Below are 21,152 nucleotides of genomic sequence, written 5' to 3' on the forward strand. Positions count from 1 at the left end.
TTTGTTGTGTGTAATTTTTTGTGTGTGTGTGTAAGTTTTTGTGTGTGTGTAAGTTTGTGTGTGTGTGTAATTTTTTTGTGTGTGTGTGTGTAAGTGTGTAAGTTTTTTGTGTGTGTGAGCAAGTTTTTGTGTGTGTGTGTAAGTTGTTTTGTTTGTGTAAGTTTTTATGCGTGTGTAAGTTTTTATGTGTATGTAAGTTTTTGTGTGTGTGTGTAAGTTTTTTCGTGTGTGTAAGTTTTCGTGTGTGTGTAAGTTTTTGTATGTGTGTATGTTTTTGTGTGTGTGTAAGTTTTTTGTTTGGGTGTTTGTGTTTGTGTGTGTGTGTGTAAGTTTTTGTGTGTGTGTAAGTTTTTGTGTGTGTGTAAGTTTTTTTTTGTGTGTGTGTAAGTTTTTTTTTGTGTGAGTAAGTTTTTTTGTGTATGTATGTTTTTGTGTGTGTTATTTTTTTTGTGTGTGTCTATTTTTGTGTGTGTGTGTAAGTTTTTGTGTGTGTGTGTATTTTTTTGATTCTTTGTTAGTTTTTTGTGTGTGTGTATTTTTTTGTGTGTGTGTGTAATTATTTGTGTGTGTGTATGTTTTTTTGTGTGTGTAATTTTTTTTTTGTGTGTAATTTTTTTTGTGTGTATAAGTTTTTGTGTGTGTGTAAGTTTTTGTGTGTGTGTAAGTTTTTTGTGTGTGTAAGTTTTTTTTGTGTGTGTGTGTAAGTTTTTGTGTGTGTGTAGTGTGTAAGTTTTTGTGTGTGTGTAAGTTTTTTTGTGTGTGTAAGTTTTTGTGTGTGTGTTAGTTTTTGTGTGTGTGTGTAAGTTTTTTTGTGTGTGTGTAAGTTTTTGTGTGTGTGTGAGTTTTTTTGTGTGTGTAAGTTTTTGTATGTGTGTAAATTTTTGTGTGTGTGTAAGTTTTTGTATGTGTTTATGTTTTTTTGTGTGTGTAAGTTTTTTTGTGTGTGTAAGTTTTTTTGTGTGTTTTAGTTTTTGTGTGTTTGTGTAATTTTTTGTGTGTGTGTAATTTTTTTTTGTTTGTGTGTTAATTTTTTTGTGTGTATAAGTTTTTTGTGTGTGTGTAAGTTTTTGTGTGTTTATAAGTTTTTGTGTGTGTGTAAGTTTTTGTGTGTGTGTGTGTGTAAGTGTGTTTGTGTGTGTGCAAGTTTTTTTGTGTGTGTGTATGTTTTTGTGTGGGTGTTAGTTTTTTGTGTGTGTGTGTAAGTTTTTGTGTGTGTGTAAGTTTTTGTGTGTGTGTAAGTTTTTTTGTGTGTGTGAGTTTTTGTGTGTGTGTAAGTTTTTGTGTGTGTGTAAGTTTTTGTGTGTGTAAGTTTTTGTGTGTGTGTAAGTTTTTTTTTGTGTGTAAGTTTGTTTGTGTGTGTAAGTTTTTTTTGCGTGTGTTAGTTTTTGTGTGTGTGTGTGTGTAAGTTTGTGTGTGTGTGTATGTTTTTTTGTGTGTGTTTGTTTTTGTGTGTGTGTGTAAGTTTTTGTGTGTGTGTGTAAGTTTTTGTGTGTGTGTAATTTTTTGTGTGTGTGTAAGTTTTTGTGTGTGTGTAAGTTTTTATTTGTGTGTAAGTTTTTGTGTGCGTGTCTAAGTTTTTTTGTGTGTGTAAGTTTTTGTGTGTGTGTCAGTTTTATGTGTGTGTATATTTTTTTGTCTGTGTAAGTTTTTGTGTGTGTGTGTAAATTTCTGTGTGTGTAAGTTTTTGTGTGTGTGTGTGTGTAAGTCTTTGTGTGTGTGTGTAAGTTTTTGTGTGTGTGTAAGTTTTTGTGTGTTTGTAAGTTTTTGTGTGTGTTTAAGTTTTTGTGTGTGTGTAAGTTTTTTTGTGTGTGTATGTTTTTTTGTGTGTGTTTTTTTTTGTGTGTGTGTGTAAGTTTTTGTGTGTGTGTAATTTTTTTGTGTGTGTAAGTTTTTGTTTGTGTGTAAGTTTTTGTTTGTGTGTAAGAGGATTGGAACCCTTTGGGGTTGGGTTAGAGGACCTCACAAAACTGTTCAAATGAAACTTGTGTATTATAACGACCACAGAGTTTCACCATTAAATTCTCTTCTAAAATCTCTTAAAAAATCTTATTTTAAAATGTCTCTATCTGTTTCGCCGAAATAGTTACATAACCTGTCTAAAACGGATTCGCACAAATAATCCCTAAAAGTAAATTCAGCGTGTTCCTTTGTTATTGGCATCTCTTCGCTAACGCATTTCAAATTAATAAGAAACCTTATTCGCGCGCTAAAACAATTCATCGCTAAGATGTTTCTTGCCTAATTGTTTCCGTGGCCTTTGGTTATTAATATCCTTTGGAGTTCGACCAGTAGAACTGTTCCCGAGGCAAAGACATTAATGACTTGGATCTATTCCTGGAGAAATGTTTCTAGGCGAAAATTTTTAAAGTCTGACAGATGATGTCATTGATTGATTGATCTGTCAAGAAAGGGGAAATTAATTTGTTGTTTCTAAGGGGGAATTATTGATTCACGATAGGTGAATTGAGGTCGACAGCACAGGTGTTCCAAGGTCGATGTTGTTGTTGTTGTAAGTGCACGCTCTCAGCGAATGTCAAGGTCGATGTTGTTGTTGTTGACACACTTTGATTACGCAATCAAGTTCTCGGAAATTCACTTCCCCTCGAGTCCTAGATCAATAACATTGTTCCCGTTAGAATTCAATGCGCATGTGCAACCTTCGTTCCGGAGTTATTACACATAGAAACATCAAATAAATCGACCTTGGAAAAAGAGGTCATTGACCGATTACGCAATCATTCTCCCTAGGGAGGCTATGCCCTTATTTGGAACATAAACCACGTGGTGTAATCACGAGTCAATAAGGCCCTTCTACTCTTCTAGCCTATTGTCGGCCACCCCCAACACCCTTCTCCCTTAAAAAAAGACGTGGTTTCCATATTACTGAAAGTTTCAATCCAATCGGAAATCGTACTCCAAAACTAAAATTTTCTTGTATAGATCTTTTTTGTGCCAGTACTATCAATTTTAAGTTTTGATCTGTTTAGGAAAAAGAAGAGTTTATTGGATCTCTTTTAGCTGACCCGTGTCCTCAATCTAACTCTGTTTTTGGTACATTACGGTTCCTTGGTTCAGGATTTTATGAGTGTGGGTTTAAAGCCGTTCCGAAAAATAACTTTTGGCCTTGTTTTATCCTTTCTCCAATATTGTTTTCTAATTTATCTAGTCCTTTGTAGCCCTCTCGTCCCAAAAACTTGAGGAAATCAGTTTTCAGCTAATCAGAAAACATTTTTTGGCCCTTTTCAGTCCCCTCCCCTAGTTTTTATATTATATTCCTCTTGGCCCTGGTCCTGGGAAGTTTCAAACTGATCAGGGACGACAGTGTTTTGGGTAAATTTTTAGACTCCCTAACAACCACCCCCATCAAAGCACAAGAGATTGATTTCCTAAGTTCAAGCAAAAAATGTTTAATGTTTTAAGCCAGTCGAAAAAAAAGGGATTTGGCCGTTTTTCGGGTCAACATTTCGAGCAAGCCTCGTCCCCAAACTCAAACTATTCTTGTGCCTTAGGGTTCATTTCGGGAAGAACTTACGGTTTCAAGTTTTAAACTAGGGATATAAGTTTCATGTCGAACGGAAAAAAGCCTCGTGGCTGATTTTGAAGCTCCATATTTGGGTGCTCATGCCCCAAACTGAAATATTTTTTGGTACTTTTGGCTACAATTGGCCGACAGACTCATGGTTAAAAGCTTCAAGCTGTTCACAAAAAAAAATGTTGAATGACTCTTTTTAGGCCGTTTTTACACCCCTTTTTAGGAGAACCAATTGCTTATCTATTTTACCTTCTACATTGGAGTCTCTTTAGTCTTTAAGACTGATGGATTTAAGTTTCAAATCGACTGCAGAACAAGTTGCGCTTCCATTTGTACTCACAGAGTTTTACTCCAGGCACCTTTTTTTCTTTGGAAAAAAACCTTGTTTTCCTCTTGTATATTTGCTCCTCTTGGCCCAAGGACTCACGAATTTAAGTTCCAAACTGATCAAAGACCAAAAAGTATTTATACCAACTCTATAAGACCTCATCTACCAATACCAGACCTCTTAACAAAATGATTTCTCTCCTTGGTTAAGGGAGCAACCCTTTTATGTTTTTAGCCAGGCTGACGCCCAAGATAAAAATGTCCCCTTTTTCTACTATGAAAACTATCTGTAAGCAGTTGGAAATTTGCATAATTTATGGTCCTTGCCCAGAAACGTGGCTAAATAGATAGTAATAACTTGGAGAAGAGCTATTTGTAGGTGGATACCTGCGATCAGTATCTACTATTTTGGGCTAAATGTACAACCGCCTTTTATTTGTTGGTCAAAGAAATAGCCATTTTGGCGTAGTTTTGCTGTTAACAGTTTATTCCTAAGCAAATTTTTCAATTTACAGATTGATCTTCTGAAGCTCAATAAGTTGTATGAATGCAGCGATTTTACTGGCGTAACAGAAAAACCAAAGCCAAAACCAACAACAACCACTGCAGCACCAGAAGTAACAACCGAGTTACCAGGTATATGATCAAATATATAAAATCATTTGTTTTTTTTATAGAAAATATGTTTCTTTTGATCTGATTTTAATGAAATAAACGACCAAAAGTAATAACTATTAAAAAAAAAAAAAAAAATCTAAATATAGTCAGAACTACCAGAGCACTTTCTATTTTCTTTTTCGATTGATTCCCTCATAAAAGGAGACAACTTATTTTGAGTTTTGATGGGTTGCTTTCAAACAAGCTGGAGGTAATTTAATATTTTTTTAGAACGAATTTTATACAGACAATGAAGCGAATTGAATATATTTATATATTATAGATTTATATATATATATATATATATATATATATATATATATATATATATATATATATATATATATATATATATATATATATATATATTTTTTTTTTTTTTTTTTTTTTTTTTTTTTATATATATATATATATATATATATATATATATATATATATATATATATATATATATATATATATATATATATATATATATATATATATATATATATATATATATATATATATATATATATATATATATATATATATATATATATATATATATATATATATATATATATATATATATATATATATATATATATATATATATATATATATATATATATATATATATATATATATATATATATATATATATATATATATATATATATATAATGACGAAATCCTAAATTCCCAAACCATATATATTGAATTGGCCATCATTTAACCGGGAATCGGTCTTACTTTTCCAGTTACCATAATAGCAGAAATTAAATAAGTTTTTATCTATCCATGAATGGGAAATTTGGTTTCTTACCGATTAAATTTCATTGTTTAAGTCACAGAACTATTCAACAAAACTTTTAGAAAAATAATTTGTTAAATAGTAGGAAATATTAACCAACTCAAAAACATCTCGATTTACATTTTCCGTCAAAAAAGCGTCCATAGAAGCCGTCTCGTTGCGTTATTATTTTCAGTGGCAGCTTTTTGATTACTCGACATCAATGCACAAAAAAACTTAAAAATTCACAATACTATTTAATAAGGAAATAATCTTTTGTAACTTTAGTTAGTTTAGATTCTAAAGCCAAGACCAAATAAATTGGTAAGATTAGAAAAAAAGATGTGTATATTCATGTTCTGTGTACACTGAAGAAAATTTTAAATTTGATGCGAGAGTGTGAAACTTGATATACAAATAAACTGATATATTATGATGATATATTGCAAAAGGGAAGATTCTTCAATGTCAGGATTAATCATGTTGAAAAGCTGTACATAAAGTTAATAAAGTTGATTACATATTCCTTTATTAAATGTTGCTACTGTTTAGTTTTTAGCCATAGTTATATGGCTTTTTTGTAGCAAATATGAAATGATGAAACGTAAGGTTATCATTAGTATATCTGGAAAACAGGTTAAGCATATTTTGGAGTTTGAAGGAGGAAAACATCCATTATGTTAGGATTTGATCAAAGTTTGTAACAGAATCTTTAAAAAATTTTTTAACATTATTGCTGTGATAAAATTCAGAGATTCACACTATAAAATGGCACTTTCATCTGAAAATACTGTTTTCACCTATAAAATGTTAGTTTGGAGCAGAGAAATTTTCTTATATTGTCTTTCCTTCCCTTATTTCTACATGTTCAATGGTATTTAAAACCATAAAAAAGAAAAATCTGAGCCATAAAAGCGATGCATGAAAGTAAATTTAAACGACAAGCCATATTTCATTTACTCTTTAGCTGGGAGACTGAGGTGCTGAAATATTTTTCGATTGATCATCGCTGTCTTAAATTTTAACCAGTTGTTGCGAATTTTAATTCAAATCAATCGTAATGTCTTTCTTTTTGCCTTCGAAATAATTCCTTTTTTTTATTTCAGGAACATGTATTGACAACAACAAGTATTGCTCATATTGGGCATCCGCAGGGGAATGCGACAAAAATTCAGCATGGATGTCGGTAAACTGTCGCAAATCCTGCAAGGAATGCGGTAAGCATTTGTTAACACAGGTCGTCTCCAACCTTCCAAAAACTTGCTATATACTTTGGTGTGGTTTTCTATATCTCTTATCCATAAGTTTATCTACCTATTTGTGTTCTTTTTTGATAAATAGACTAGCTTTAATGCAGCTGTACACAAGCTATAAAATGTCGTAAATATTGTGCCTTTGTTATTCTAAGGAAGTATAGTAGTGTCATCTAAAGAACCTATCTAAACAACAGAACAGAAGAAGGATTTCATAACCTTGATAAGGAATCCTTCATAAATAGCTTTGTTTGTGCTTTATATCCTTCTGAGAGCTGTTCCAAGAAGGCTTCCTTATAAAATCATTCAGTTATTTAAATCAAGGGATGTTCAAGAAAAGTATAAGCCATAGCAATGAAACCTGGTAAAAGGTCAGCGGTACATTAGGCATTTTATATGTGATGCCACCATAAACTATATTATAAGAAGATCAGTGTTGGTCACATATTTATTAGAAAGAAGGTGCAAATAACAACATTTCTTATATACTAATTTTAAATTTACCATGAAAAAAGTGATTAGTCAACCTATTAATCCATATTTTGAGACAGTTTCATTATCTTTCAATCACTAGGATCCGAGGATATGTTTAATCATCAAAATATTTACTATCATTAGTTTCGGAATAAAATTAATAAAAAATATGAAAATTGAGGAATAAAATAATAGCTATGTTTTTTTTACAGATAAGGAATGTACAGACGTTAATGTATACTGCGAGAGATGGGCACAGAGGGGAGAATGTTCAAGAAACCCAGCTTATATGGATATCTACTGTCCAAAATCTTGCGAGGCCTGTAAAAACAAAGGTGAGGTGTTCTCTATTTTTCCCTTTATAAGAAAACAAATGTGGAACCAGTGGTTTTTAAGCTTGGTTTCAAAATGTCTAGTTTTTAACTTGAAAAGAAATTTAAACTGTAAAAGTAGAAATAGAAATTGAAAATACGCTTTCTGTTTTGTTTCATCTAAGCTGAAAAATATACACTATGATTTGTCTAAAATTAGTTTTCAATGAAAATTTATAATGCAATTGAACAGAAAAAGAGTGCAATGTTTACTGTTTTTCAATAATGTTAACAAATAATAACACAATACTAAATTAAAAAAAACTCCCGTACAAGAAAATGTATCAAAGAAAAGTAAAGAACCATATTAAAACTTAAGAGCAGCAAAAATAAGTCTTATAATAATTTCAAATTAAGACAACCATAAATTACAATCGAAGAATAAATTAAACCCCAATGACTGGAAACCGACAAGAATGAATAAACACAACAAAATAGTGACGAAGGAAGCACTGCCTATCCATCATAAACAACAAGTAGAACAATAAGGAAATGTTTGGTATAAAACCGTGGAGGGCAACTTTAAATGACAATGTCGACCCTATTTCCAAGGGCTGTCCTCAGCAAAACAAATGAAGAAAAAAAAAAATATAAAAGAACTTGCATTAAAATTCAATCTTTAAAGCTATAATATTTTCAAAGCAGCCCATCATTACTTCCAGGAAGTTCAACCAAGGCTGGAACATCAAGCGAAGTGAAGAAAAACAATTCATTCAAATGGAATAAAAAAACATTTAAAAACAAGCTCTTAAAGCTAATCTTGCCGTTTTGGCAGCCAGCCTAGAATTTCTATCCGTAACAGGTTGAGCGGAATTGTTTATTTTTTTTTAATATAATTACTTAAATCATTTTTAATTAAATTTGTATATAAGGCATTAAGCAGATACTCCCCCAAATCCCTATTTAAAGAAGTATTACTATTTATTTCGATTCTACTTTCAATTGCCTCTCGAACAACCTGTTTCATGCCTAAATCATTGCTAATAAGGGAAGTTTCTTTTAAAAATATTTTGTGGCTAGGATTATCAAAGATATGACGGCTTAAAGCAGAATCAAAAGAAATATTTGTACTATTAGTATTTAAAGCTTTAGTTATGTCATCTTTGTGCTGTTATAGGCGTTTTTCTAAATTTTGATGGGCTCTACCAACATAGTAGTTGCCACAGTTACATGGTATTTGATAAACCCCTCTTTGGCGAGTAACTGGGGTTATGCCTTTACCAGAGTTTAGGAAGTTCATGATTCAAAAATTATTGGTAAATACTACATAAAAATTGTTTTGTTGTACAAACTTTTTTTTTAAATTTGTAGTTACTTTTGGAATGTATGGAAGATTAATTATATTTGAGGTCTTGGCGGAAGTTTCGCATGGTAAAAGACCCTTGATTTTACGGGAGTGTCTTGCCAGTCTTCGGCTAATTGTATTGTTAATAAAGACAATAGAATAACCGTTTCCAAAAAGTGAGTTTTAAATAATATGAATTTAAGGCCCGATTTTCAAGGTGTTCTACAAAAATATTAGCTAATAACCCAGATAGAGGTGCCCCGATGGGGAGGCCCTTTTTTATTGATAAAGATTATTACGGAACTGAAAAGTAACTGCAAAAATTATTGGTAAATACTACACAAAAATTGTTTTGTTGTACAAACTTTTTTTTTAAATTTGTAGTTACTTTTGGAATGTATGGAAGATTAATTATATTTGAGGTCTTGGCGGAAGTTTCGCATGGTAAAAGACCCTTGATTTTACGGGAGTGTCTTGCCAGTCTTCGGCTAATTGTATTGTTAATAAAGACAATAGAATAACCGTTTCCAAAAAGTGAGTTTTAAATAATATGAATTTAAGGCCCGATTTTCAAGGTGTTCTACAAAAATATTAGCTAATAACCCAGATAGAGGTGCCCCGATGGGGAGGCCCTTTTTTTGTTGATAAAGATTATTACGGAACTGAAAAGTAACTGAGTACTTCTTACAAATTTTGATTAGGGACATTAAAACCTCGCAATCTATTCCTGTTGTTGAATCTTCGATTAAATGGCAATTTTCTTCTATTTTATTTTTAAATAATTGTTCAGATAGTGCTAAATCAATATTAGTATACATAGAAACCATGTAAAAATTACTTACTATTATATTTTCTGAAATGCTTGCATTTTTTAGTTTTTCCATTAAATCTACCAAATTACATATGAACGATTTTTGGGAATAGAGCAAAGGTTTGAAGGCTCTACACAATCACTTTCCAATATTGGAAGTGGGGGCTTTTCTACATGCTAAGATAGGCCTTAAGGGAATGCCTTCCTTATGTAATTTTGGTAAACCGTAAAATTTTGGACAAAAGCTATCCCGGCGGAAAAATGTATTATACAATTTTGGTGTGATTTTACCATTTTGTTTTAGATTCTTTAATTTGGCTATAATTTCATTCGCAAACTTATCAGCATGATCGTGAGTCATGGTAGTATAGCATTTTGTTGTTAAGTGTGAATAAATTGTGTCGTCGTAATCCAACGTATCCATGACTACAAGTAAATTGCTTTTATTTGCTTTTGTTATTATAATAGACGGATCTTTAAGAAGATTAGACAATATTTTTATGTCGTGCGAAATTAATTTCTGGCGTCAAATTAGTAGGAAACGTAACTTTTTTTTGGTTGCCGTAAAGTGAGTTTATAAAGGACATAACTTCATCTGGGTTAGAAATAGATGTGTAGAGTTTGTGCAAAGGGGATTTTAGAGATGAAATTATGTCTGCCACAGGAACTTGTTTTGGGGTAAAAGAGAATTTCGGACCTTTTTCAAGAGTTTAGATTTCCTTAGGCTCAACAGCTCTAGAGGAAAGATTAACGATAGTGGGTCCAGGAGTAAACCTCGGAGTATAAGTACGATCATTCGTCGAAGATTCGTATCTCAGACTTTCCAATTTCATATAAAGTCATTCCTTAGAAAAGTGAAAATCGTGACTAAATAAATTCCTTTCCAATCTAACAACCTGAGAATAATCAACCGTGAACAGATTTTGAAATAAAAATTTTTCTAGGGGTTTTCTTTCTAAAGAAATAATATATCTTTTTTGTTTTTTGTCCTTAATACTGTGGATTAAGCTTTTTAATTGTAGTGTATGAGAGAATTGCGCTTCTTTCCGGGTATTTAAATGTAATTTATATCTTAAAGACTTAGGAATAAGGTTTTCGTTTCTGCGAGATTCTAAAGATTTTTGTTGATTGATAATATTAGTGTGTTTTTTGCCTAAACAAATACAATAAAAGATATCATAGCTCAACTGCTCCCCATAAGCTAGACGTAAATAACGACGAAGACCACACTGCCTTTCCGTCATAAACAACAAGTAGAACAATAGAGATTTTTTTTTTATATAAGACAGTGGAATGCAACTATAAATGAATATTTCAACCCTATATCCAAGGGCCGTCCTCGGTAAAACAAATAAAGAAAAACGAATATAAAAGAACTCACATTAAAATTCAGTCTTTAAAACTAAAATATTTTCAAAACAGCCCTAGCATCATTACTGCAAGGAAGTTCAACCAGGACTGGTACATCAAGTGAAGTGAAGAAAGACAATTAGTTCAAATGGAATAAAAAAACATTTACAAACAAGATCTTGAAGGTAATCTTGCCTTTTTGGCAGCCAGCCTAGAAGGTCTATGCGTGACAGGTTGAGTGGAATTTTTTACTGGTATTTTAATATAATTAGTTAAATCATCTTTAATTAAATTTGTATATAAAACATTAAGTGAATATTCCCCCGAATACTTATTTAAAGAAGTATTACTATTTAGTTTGATTCTAATTTCAATTGCCTCTCGAACAACCTGTTTTATGACTAAATTATTGCTAATAAGAAAAGTTTCTTCAAAAAGAATTTTATTTCTAGAATTATCAAACAAAAGACTGCTTAAAGCAGAGTCAAAAGAAATATTTGTACTATTAAAATTTAAAGCTTTAGTTATGCCATCTTTGTCCAGTTGTAGGCGTTTTTCTAAATATTGATGGGTTCTACCAACATAGTAGTTGCCACAGTCACATGTTATTTGATAAACCCCTCTTTGGCCAGTAACTGAGGTTATATCTTTACCAGAGTACCAGAGTTCATAATTTTAAAATTATCGGTAAATACTACATAAAAATTGTTTTGTGTGCAAACTTTTCTTAAATTTTTAGCAACCTATAGACACAAAACAATTTGTGTTTGTAATGCAAACAAAATGGAGCTTGTCTGTAAATGTTTTTTGTTCCATTTGTATGAATTATATTTCTTCACTTTGCTTGATGTACCAGTCCTGGTTAAACTTCCTTGAAGTAATGATGCTGTTTTGAAAATATTTTATTTTTAAAGATTGAATTTTAATGTGAGTTCTCTTATATTCGCTTTTTCTTCAGTTGTTCTGCTGGGGATGACCCTTCGATATAGGTTCAAAATATTCCCTGCATAAAATACCCCCTCCCCTCCGGAAAATACCCCCTCCCCGAAAAATAACCCCCAGGAAATTACCCACCCCCCACGGAAAATACCCCCTCCCCCCGCGCGGAAAACACCCCCCTGGTAAATATAAGTCTTTCTAAATTTGAGAATTTTATTTGAGTTTTTATTTTTTAATTTCCGTAGGGGAGAAGGGATTTTGGTACTTGTGTACTATGGGCCACTCACGCAAGTATACGCTGTGTAGAATTCGAGATCACACCGGTTTTGTAGTTAGTTTCTTCGTTACTTTAGAAACAAATTTGGGTTATAGATTTGCACATTAGGGGGGGGGGGGTAAAGTATAGCGGGTCTGCATTCAAAATGTGTTTAGTGCAACTATTCTGCATATTAGATAGATAGATAGATAAGTGTACTCAATATAAAGCCAAATATACGATCATGAACTGAGTAAAATAATATAAATGAAAGGCACAAATCACATAAACTTTGATCAGCGATCATCATAAAACACTTAAATGAAACACTATATGAAACGAATAATAGTACTTAAACGGGAAAACGGTCATTGAAAAAAAAAATATTTAACATTTGGAAAAAAACACTTAAATGAAAAATTACATTTACTTTAAACTGGGATTTTTTTTTTTTTTTTTTTTTTTAGTTAACACAATTTCTAGATACCTAACTATTCTTCTGTAATTTTTTAGTTGCCATATACCTAGAAACAATTGTTTTTTGACTTCAAACAGTCCAAATACTCTACCCCCCCCCCGCCTTATGTGCAAATATATAGCACAAACTATATATTTCCCATACATTCTGTCACTTGTCTTTGTCTTGTCTCGCGTTAAGCTGAAAAAACTAACGAAGAAACCGGTTTGTTCTCAATTTTTAAACAACGTAAACTTGAGTAAGTTTGCCCATATTACACAAGTACCAAATCTCTAGAAGCATATTTCACTTAGGCACTTTCGACAGTTTGGATGCAGATACTATCTTTTGATTCATCTCAATATCCCCCTCAGAATTCAAAGAAGTGTCGACAATACACCCTTATTGTTCCGGTAAAATTTTGCGGTACTTGCTTTAGTGCAGTAAAATAGGGTTCTAACTTAAAGATTTGGGGTGCCAAATATTTTTTCGCACCAGTGGTGTAACCATGGTGCTATGTTCCCATATGGGAACTTTTTGACGGTAATGTTGTCTTGGAACTGAAGGAATCTCTTTTGTCATGTTTATTGAAAATTATTATAAAAGATGAATCCAAGTTAGGCATGGAATTGCTCTTAGTACAGTTGCAAGTGAAGTTTGACGGAGCACTCTGTAGACTCTAGCCGTGCATTTTTTTTGCATACTTGGTATCGATCCTGCTTCTCTGCTGTCACCAGTACATGAGCGGTTGATTTCTTAGGATAGATCCGCAGAATCCTGAGCTCCCACCATGACCTGGACGGTATTTTTCGTTGTTGAAAAGACCCTGAACTACTTTACAGAGGAATTCAAGCTGTGGGATCTTCCCAGCCACGTCACCATCGTGCAATTGACGGTAGAACCGCCAAGCTGCGACCATGAGTGGACAAAGAAGATTTTGGCCTATGATCCAATACCAATTATTTCCTCGCTAAATTGGTCCGTATGCCGACAAAGCATTATCGACTAGGTCAACGCCTATTCCCTGATTATAATTTCTAACAAGGCGTGGCTGTCAAATTAGAACATCTTTGCGCTCCGCCACTGAGTATCTTTTTGCCAGGTGAAGCGGTTCTATGGAGTAGTAGTTGGCCGCTACACAAATCACTTAGCTATCTTTCCACTTGAAAGCCAAAACCACTCCATCTGACCTGTAGTCTTAATAACCACGTTCCTTCTTTTCCATAGCTTTGGTTTCTTCGAGACAGCACCCATTCAAGCGATTTTCAAACACAGTGCCTGTGGCACGAAAGCCTTGCGAGTGAAGCTCTTTGAGAAGATCGTGGAATGTGAAGAAATTATCAAAGAAGACTTTATGATGGTCTGCTTTTTCAACAACAGACAATAGGTTTGTGACCACCCGGGTACCTAGGAGTGTTGATGGCTGTTGCTCACTTCTTCCATAGTAAAGATTGATTTTGAAGGGATATACTCAAGAAAAAACTAGCACCCATTGTATGTATCCAAATCGAGTCGGTTTCCTCGTATAAGAGTTTTGCAGTTGTAAAGACCAAAGTATGGTGTCATTTGTTCGCCTACGGAAAGTTTCTGACAGAACGTTCCACATTGCTGAAATTTCATGTTCATCGCATTTACAATTCACATCACTTTGTCCATCTTTTCGCTTTCCTAGAGCTCACTATTATTTACAAAGTGCAAGTTCTTCTTTAACTTCAGAAACCTGTTGCAGCTCATGACTTATCTAACTATAGGAATGACTAGGTCGTTTGACCTGGAACAGTGCATTCTCTCACTGGGAAGGCGATGATATCCTGATAGTAGCACAATTCCCGAAAAATTGTCAAGTTCTCCAAAGCTCAATGTGAAGCTGATTTCACCATTCTGAGAAGCATATCGTGTTGTTTCCCGCATGATCATAGCGCGAACTGTTTCCTCGTAGAATAGACAAAAAGACTCGAATTCAGACATGTTTATCATGTGACTGACCTTGTCTCCCACTCTAGGTAGTGATTCTGATTAAAGATATCCAGACTTTGCTCTCTCTTTCCATTTTGACATATCCCTTTGGTTTTTTTTCGTAGGTCCAGATTTTTTAGAGGCGGGTTTAGAAGACTGCCTTTGCGATACTTTTGGGGCTGTTTTCTACGACGGCTTAGTAGGACGTCATCTAAATCAGCATCCAAAGTAGAAGTAGCAGGTAGCCCGGATGGATTACATCCAGCTAAATCGTCTGTTACGGAAGTAAGGGTAATATCAAGCTCTATTGTCCCTGCAATATCACTTGGAAGATCATTCAAGACTCTGTGTTGTCCTCGTCCCCTTCCTCTTCGTCGCTAACTACTCCCTCAGGGGTATTTATGACAATATCAATATCTTCCTCGTCATCAATTAGTTCGTCTAGTATAGCTACAGCTTCTTTCACAGATACACATCGTTTGGGAGCCATCTGCAAAATAAAATATACTGTCAGTTGCAGATCCGTAAAAAATTTTGTGGGGCCAATACATCCAATGTTCCCAATTGGGAACAGTTTTAGTTATCCGATACTGTGTCTGTACTCTGTGGTTATTTTAATACGAGGGCTCCAAAGATTCTAAAGTCGGTAAGTTCAGATTTTGAAGACACCAAAACACGATATTTGAAACCCTCATCTTTGGTGGCATTTCGCCCAAAACTGCTGGTTCCCAAAAACTGACTATTAGCGATATTTCAGAAAATCCTGAAAACTCACCTGATTCCAATTCAAGGCACAAAAAATTCGACGAGGTTGCTGGTTAGGCTTAGATTTCTATTGAAAGCTTAAAACTTGCCCGAGCTGGTACCTTGTGGGAAAAAAAAAAATCAAAATGAGACGCTCCCAAATGGGACCGTTGAGCGCTCATAGGTTACGTTCAACGTCTCATTCAATATTCCCCGAAACTTTCAACTTAATACTCTTAGCTGTTCTTGAAATATTGCCGATATGCCGTTTGACAACCTGGAAACACATAGTGCCTCTTGATTTAGTTTAACATTCCCCTTTACATTTTCTGAAAGTTTCAGTATATTACCCATGACCATTCCTGAGATCAATTAAATAAAAAAAACAAGTTTTTTAAACTGAAAGTAAGGAGCGACATTAAAACTTAAAACGAACAGAAATTATTCCGTATATGAAAGGGGCTGTCCCCTCCTCAACGCCTCGCTCTTTACGCTAAAGTTTTTTATTGTTTTAAAAAATAAAGTTGTGAGACAGAGTCAAACTTTAGCGTAAAGAGCGAGGCGTTGAGGAGGGACAGCCCCTTTCATATACGGAATAATTTCTGTTCGTTTTAAGTTTTAATGTCGCTCCTTACTTTCAGTTTAAAAAACTTGTTTTTTTTATTTAATTTCTGATCGTTTTTTAGTTAATGCAGCTTTTATTTGCATAAAAATTTTACTTTTCTTTTGCTAAATGGATGTCTTTACAAATTAACTTACGTAACTAACTTCTATATTCGTATATTTTTCTTCTAGCAAAAACTACAAAGTTGCAGATTTTTGCAGATATGAGCTTGAAACCTATGTAATAGGGTTTTCTGATACGCTGAATCTGACGGTGTGATTTTCATTAAAATTCTTTCACTTGTAGGGGATGTTTCCCCCCTCTTTAAAAAATCGATTAAATTTTCCCAGGCTCGTAGCCTTTGATGAGTAATACTAAACTTAATAAAATTTATATATTTAGGATCAGCATTATAAACACATTCTTTTGATACATTTATTGACATCAAAATTTTGTTTTTAAAAGTTTCGATTACTATTGAGCCGTATCGCTTGTTTTTTTATTGTTTTTTTTATTACGTATATGTTATTACGTATATGAAGGGGTTATCCCCTTAGTCAATAACACGCTCTTTAAGTTAAAATTTAAAAAAAATTTTTATTAAGAAAACCCTGAATAACAAAGGCCGTTTAATTAGAATAGATATCTCTTTTTAAAGAACTAAAAAAAACTGTAGCGTAAAGAGCGAGGTACTGACTTGGGGGAGAGCCCCCTCACATACGTTATAATTTCTGTTCGTTTTAAGTTCTAATATTCCTTCTTACATTTCAGTTGAAAAAACTTGTTTTTTTTTATTTAATTTCTGATCGTTTCTTAAATAATGCTTGGAAATCCGGCGCCCCCTTCATAGAAACGTCCCTTACCCCAAAGAAACATCCTCCACGGAAATATTCTCCAGAGTATCCCCCTCCTCTATCCCCCCCCTCCAGAAAAAATCCTTCCTGAAAATGGTTGTATACTTCCCAATATCCAATAAATAATGCTGGCAAGTCCGGCGCCCCCTTCATGGCAATTTCCCTTCCCCCATGAAAACTTCCTTCATGAACAGATCCTCCAACATAACCACTGAGACAACCATACCACCCCCAAACCGAAAAAAAACCTCCAGAAAACATATGTATAATTACCAAAAAACAAAACAATATGTTAACAATGGGTAAAGTTCATAACTTTTATCCCTCCCTCTGGGTACTTCGGCGGATTAAGTCATCCTAAAAGACATATTTATCATATTTTCGAACATGCTGAACAAAATGGCTATCTCAAAATTTTAATCGGAAGACTTTGGGAAAAAAATTAGCGTGAGAGGGGGCCCAGTTGCCCTCCATTTTTTTTTGTCACTTAAAAATAGCACTAAAACTTTTAATTTCCGTTCCAATGAGCCCTCCCACGATATTCTAGGACCACTGGGTCGATACGATCACCCCTGGGGAAAAAAAAACAACAAACAAACAAACAAACAAACAAACAAACAAATAAACACGCATCCGTGATCTTTCTTCTGGTAACAAATGTAAAATTCAACATTTTTGTCGATAGGAGCTTGAAACCTCTACAGTAGGGTTCTCTGATACGCTGAATATGATGGTGTGATTTTCATTAAGATTCTATAACTTTTAGAGGGTGTTTCCCCCTTTTTTTTAAAATCAGCCAAATTTCCTCAGGCGCGTAACTTTTGATGAGTTGGACTAAACTTGATGAAAGTTATATATTTCAAATCAGCATTGAAATCTGATTCTTTTGATATATCTATTGGTATCAATAACCCGTTTTCTAGAGTTTCGGTTACCATTGAGCCGGGTCGCTCCTTACTTACAGTTCGTTACCACGAACTGTTTGATATAGATACGCCGATATACGGCCTTTTTACAATCTGAATGCACCTAGTCACATAGCAACCGGATTTACATAGAGTCTTTTATTATAGTTTAACGCCCCCCTCGAAATTTCCTAAAATTTTTCAACTTAGAACTTTAGCCGTTCCTGAGGCATTGATCATAAGCCCTTTTGGCAACCTGACGCATTTAAACTCTTTTGCAAGTAGCAAGTAATACATTAACACAGAAACTAGTAACAGGTAACACAGCAACAAGTCACAGGTAACTGCAATCAGAAGCATTCTTAGTCGCAATCGCAAGTAGTCGTGCTCAAAGTTACTAGTAATTGCAGACACACACAGTCGCGATCAGATTTAGTCACAGTCGCAAGTAGATACAATCCCAATTGCAGTCACAATTAGTTTTAGTCGCAAGTATTTACAATCACAAGTAGTCATATTAGTTGCAGTAGCAATAGTAGCGGCCATGAAATTTTCAAATTAATACCTTTTATAGTTTCATAGATATAACAAATAGACCCTTTTGATACCCTAGATGCAAATAGTGTCTTTTGATTTATTTCAACATCCCCCTTAGCGTTTCCAGATCCTCGGCCGTTGATTAATATTTCTGATACGCCCTTTTGACAACCAGCCCGCAGAGGCTGTGTTTTAAATGTTTCAACACTCCCCCCAACGTTTCCTGAAACTTAGTTTCCCGGTCGTTAACCTTTTTATAGACCCAGAACCAAATATGATCCCCTTTCCCAATAACAAACCTTATATGCAAACAATGGGCAAATTGCATAACTTTCAACCATTGCCCAATGGGTGGTTGCAAAACCATCCCTTCTATACGAAGTTGCTTTGGGAGAAAAAAATTCATTGAAGCTTTATGGCTTTTAATTATAGGCAAGGCTAGACCGCTGTCTCTGTACAAAAAAAGCATTTACCCATAAAAATGCAAAAAATCGATGTTTTTTTTGTGAATGAAAACCCTTAGGGGCACTAAAATATAAAAGCATCATATATTTGTTCATGACATTTTTGCATTTCTCTATGAGACAATTGATGTAGTAATTTATAACCAAGCAAATGACGTAGGACTGTTTCACTAACTGTTAAATAGATTTGTTAGCTGTCAGACAATGTTTTAAGTTTGATGTCAAAATTTTGACAACTAGGCTAAGGCTTTTGACGACATATTATTTTATCTTGGCCATTAACATGCTATTTTAGTCTAGTTTATTTGTATCATTGTTTTATTTAAAAAAAAAGGAAGGAGGCTTTGCAACATCTGTTAAATGGTTTTACTCACTGCCATGGTGTCAACAGAATGTTTTAAATTTGTTGCCAAAACTTAATTTTATCTTTTCCATTAAAATTGTTCGTCAGCATAAGAAATTATTATATGAAGTAGCAATAAAGGGCTTTCTTGTGAGCACTAAAATTTTTAATTTAAGTTTAAAAATTAATGTTGATGCAATCTTTTACTGTCAATATGGAATGCTGTATTACAATTTTGGTCTTATTCAAACTGATTCGAACTTTAAAACAAGCTAATATTCTGTAAGAACGTATTCTTGTGAAAGCGCTTTCAACAAATCCTAAAGAATAGACCTTAACTACCGCTATAACTTGGCACAGTTGAAAAGGCAAATTTTGGACATGTATAGTTTCTGTTATTCTTTTTTATTCATATATTGACAAATATATAAATGCTCTTTCAATAATTTCCCTATTTTTGGGTATTGAATCAGTGGCGGATCCAGGGGGAGGGGGCGCGAACCCCCTAACGTAGTCTAAAGTAATGTAATTTACTTAACTGACGCAAGTTTGCGTTAATTAAACTTGCTCCTACCGCAATTTTATAGGATCAACCAATTTTGCGCCCCCCTTAAAAAAATTCTGGATCCGCCCTTGTATTGAGTGATAAATTTTTCTCCTATTATTCTTCAATTTAAAGTTAGAACATTCAAAATTGTGTCTTCGAAAATAAACATTAAATTAAAAAAATATTAAGGAAAGCCTAGTCCTGACACCTAGATAGAACTTGCGTTGGATAGGTTAGTAAGGCTATTAAAGTCTATAGCAAGCAACAAGAGTAGATTGTAGAAAAAGAATAAAAAGTTGGCCTGAATAATCGGGGCTAACGAAAAGGCATCGCCGAGAAGAAAGATTAACTATTGGAGAACTGATTGTCCTGGTCCAATGACGTTGCTTAGTTTTGGCACAGGCAGTCACTTCAGACTAAGTTTTTTTTTTTTCACTTGTATTGTTTCAGGTGCATCTGGCAATGAAGCATGTGAAGATAACAACCGTTATTGCGCCACTTGGGCAGAAAGAGGCCAATGTGATGTCAATCCCGAATATATGCTTTCTTATTGCTCGAAAGCTTGCAAAGCATGTTGAATTCATTCTAAAAAACTCTGCCGCATTTGTTCAACATGTAAATTCTTTTTCTAACTTTTACCTTATTTATCTAGTATTTATTTATAAATTATTGGAATAAATTGTTTCAATTGATTGGTTCAAGAGATAATTATTCAGGAGAGTTTCATGAAGTCTTCGTGAAGTTTAATTTTTCTTCATTTTCTTGTGAAGTTTCATGAATCTACATTTTTATATGAATGTAAAACGCACCAAGTTTTCAGAAGGCAATAACTTTGGACATAGGATACCCATCTTAGTGACTCTTTTACCAGCACATATTTACGTGAAGTATTGTAGAAAATCCAGAATGGAACTTTATATATACAAAAAATCTTATCGATCTGTGACTTACTGTCCACCAGACGTTTAGTCTTAATATTCAGGTTTTTATAAACCATGTTTGGAAGTTTTCTTGAGACTCAGGATAAGCGCTGATAATCTGGTTTTATTATGCACAGAAGCCATAACTAGAAAGGGGAGCCAAATTGAACTAGTCATTTTAAGCGATCCTGTTATCGGTTATCCAAATAAACAAGAATTCTTTTCATGACATCAATTTGATGTTCTAAAGGGAAAAACGTCCTAAGCTTAATTAGAGCATGTGACCAAACTTGTTTTGGGTTTTTTGATTCTCTGATAAAAGGAACGCAAATCTCATTTTCTAGGATCAATCTCTGTACCATATGTATTCTTCAACATTTTCTGCGGTTTAATCCACTTTCAAGTAAACACTCTGAAGTACATTGCATCAAGGAAACAGGCGTTTAATGTAGAAATACATCTTAAAAGATCATAGATATAAAAGATATATAAAATGTTTCTTTTCTTATGTCTTGTTAATTCTGGAATTTAACCAAGTTCTTAATATTTCACAAGAACTTTCAACATTTATTTAGCTAAAACCTGTATATTAAAAAATTATAAAGATATGAGGTTGAAAAATTCAAGTGGGTGATACTTCTTTTACAAAGATTTTGCCTTGCCCATTAATAGAAAATGTAAGCTTTTCATATACATGGAGCTGAATAGTTTATAAAAAAGAGTAACATTTTTCATGGCTTGCACCCTTTTACATGTTTTCGAAAGTGCTACGACAGTAGAGCTACCCTTCG

General features: G+C 33.5%; 1 protein-coding gene across 1 annotated transcript in view; it reads left to right on the plus strand.

Moving 5' to 3' along the window:
* LOC148945327 (zinc metalloproteinase nas-13-like) overlaps positions 1-20,133 on the plus strand; it is a 159,186-nt gene extending 139,053 nt beyond the window's left edge. Inside the window, exons 8-11 of the mRNA XM_089099006.1 lie at positions 4,375-4,495; positions 6,398-6,508; positions 7,231-7,353; positions 19,892-20,133. Coding sequence (XP_088955132.1) covers positions 4,375-4,495; positions 6,398-6,508; positions 7,231-7,353; positions 19,892-20,019 — 483 coding nt within the window. The 3' untranslated portion in view covers positions 20,020-20,133. The remainder of the gene's footprint in view (positions 1-4,374; positions 4,496-6,397; positions 6,509-7,230; positions 7,354-19,891) is intronic.
* The last annotated feature ends 1,019 nt before the right edge of the window (positions 20,134-21,152 follow it).

Source organism: Artemia sp. Qi Xiang Cuo, chromosome 13 (genome assembly GCF_049724085.1).
Source record: "Artemia sp. Qi Xiang Cuo chromosome 13, ASM4972408v1, whole genome shotgun sequence".
Lineage (NCBI taxonomy): Eukaryota > Metazoa > Arthropoda > Branchiopoda > Anostraca > Artemiidae > Artemia > Artemia sp. Qi Xiang Cuo.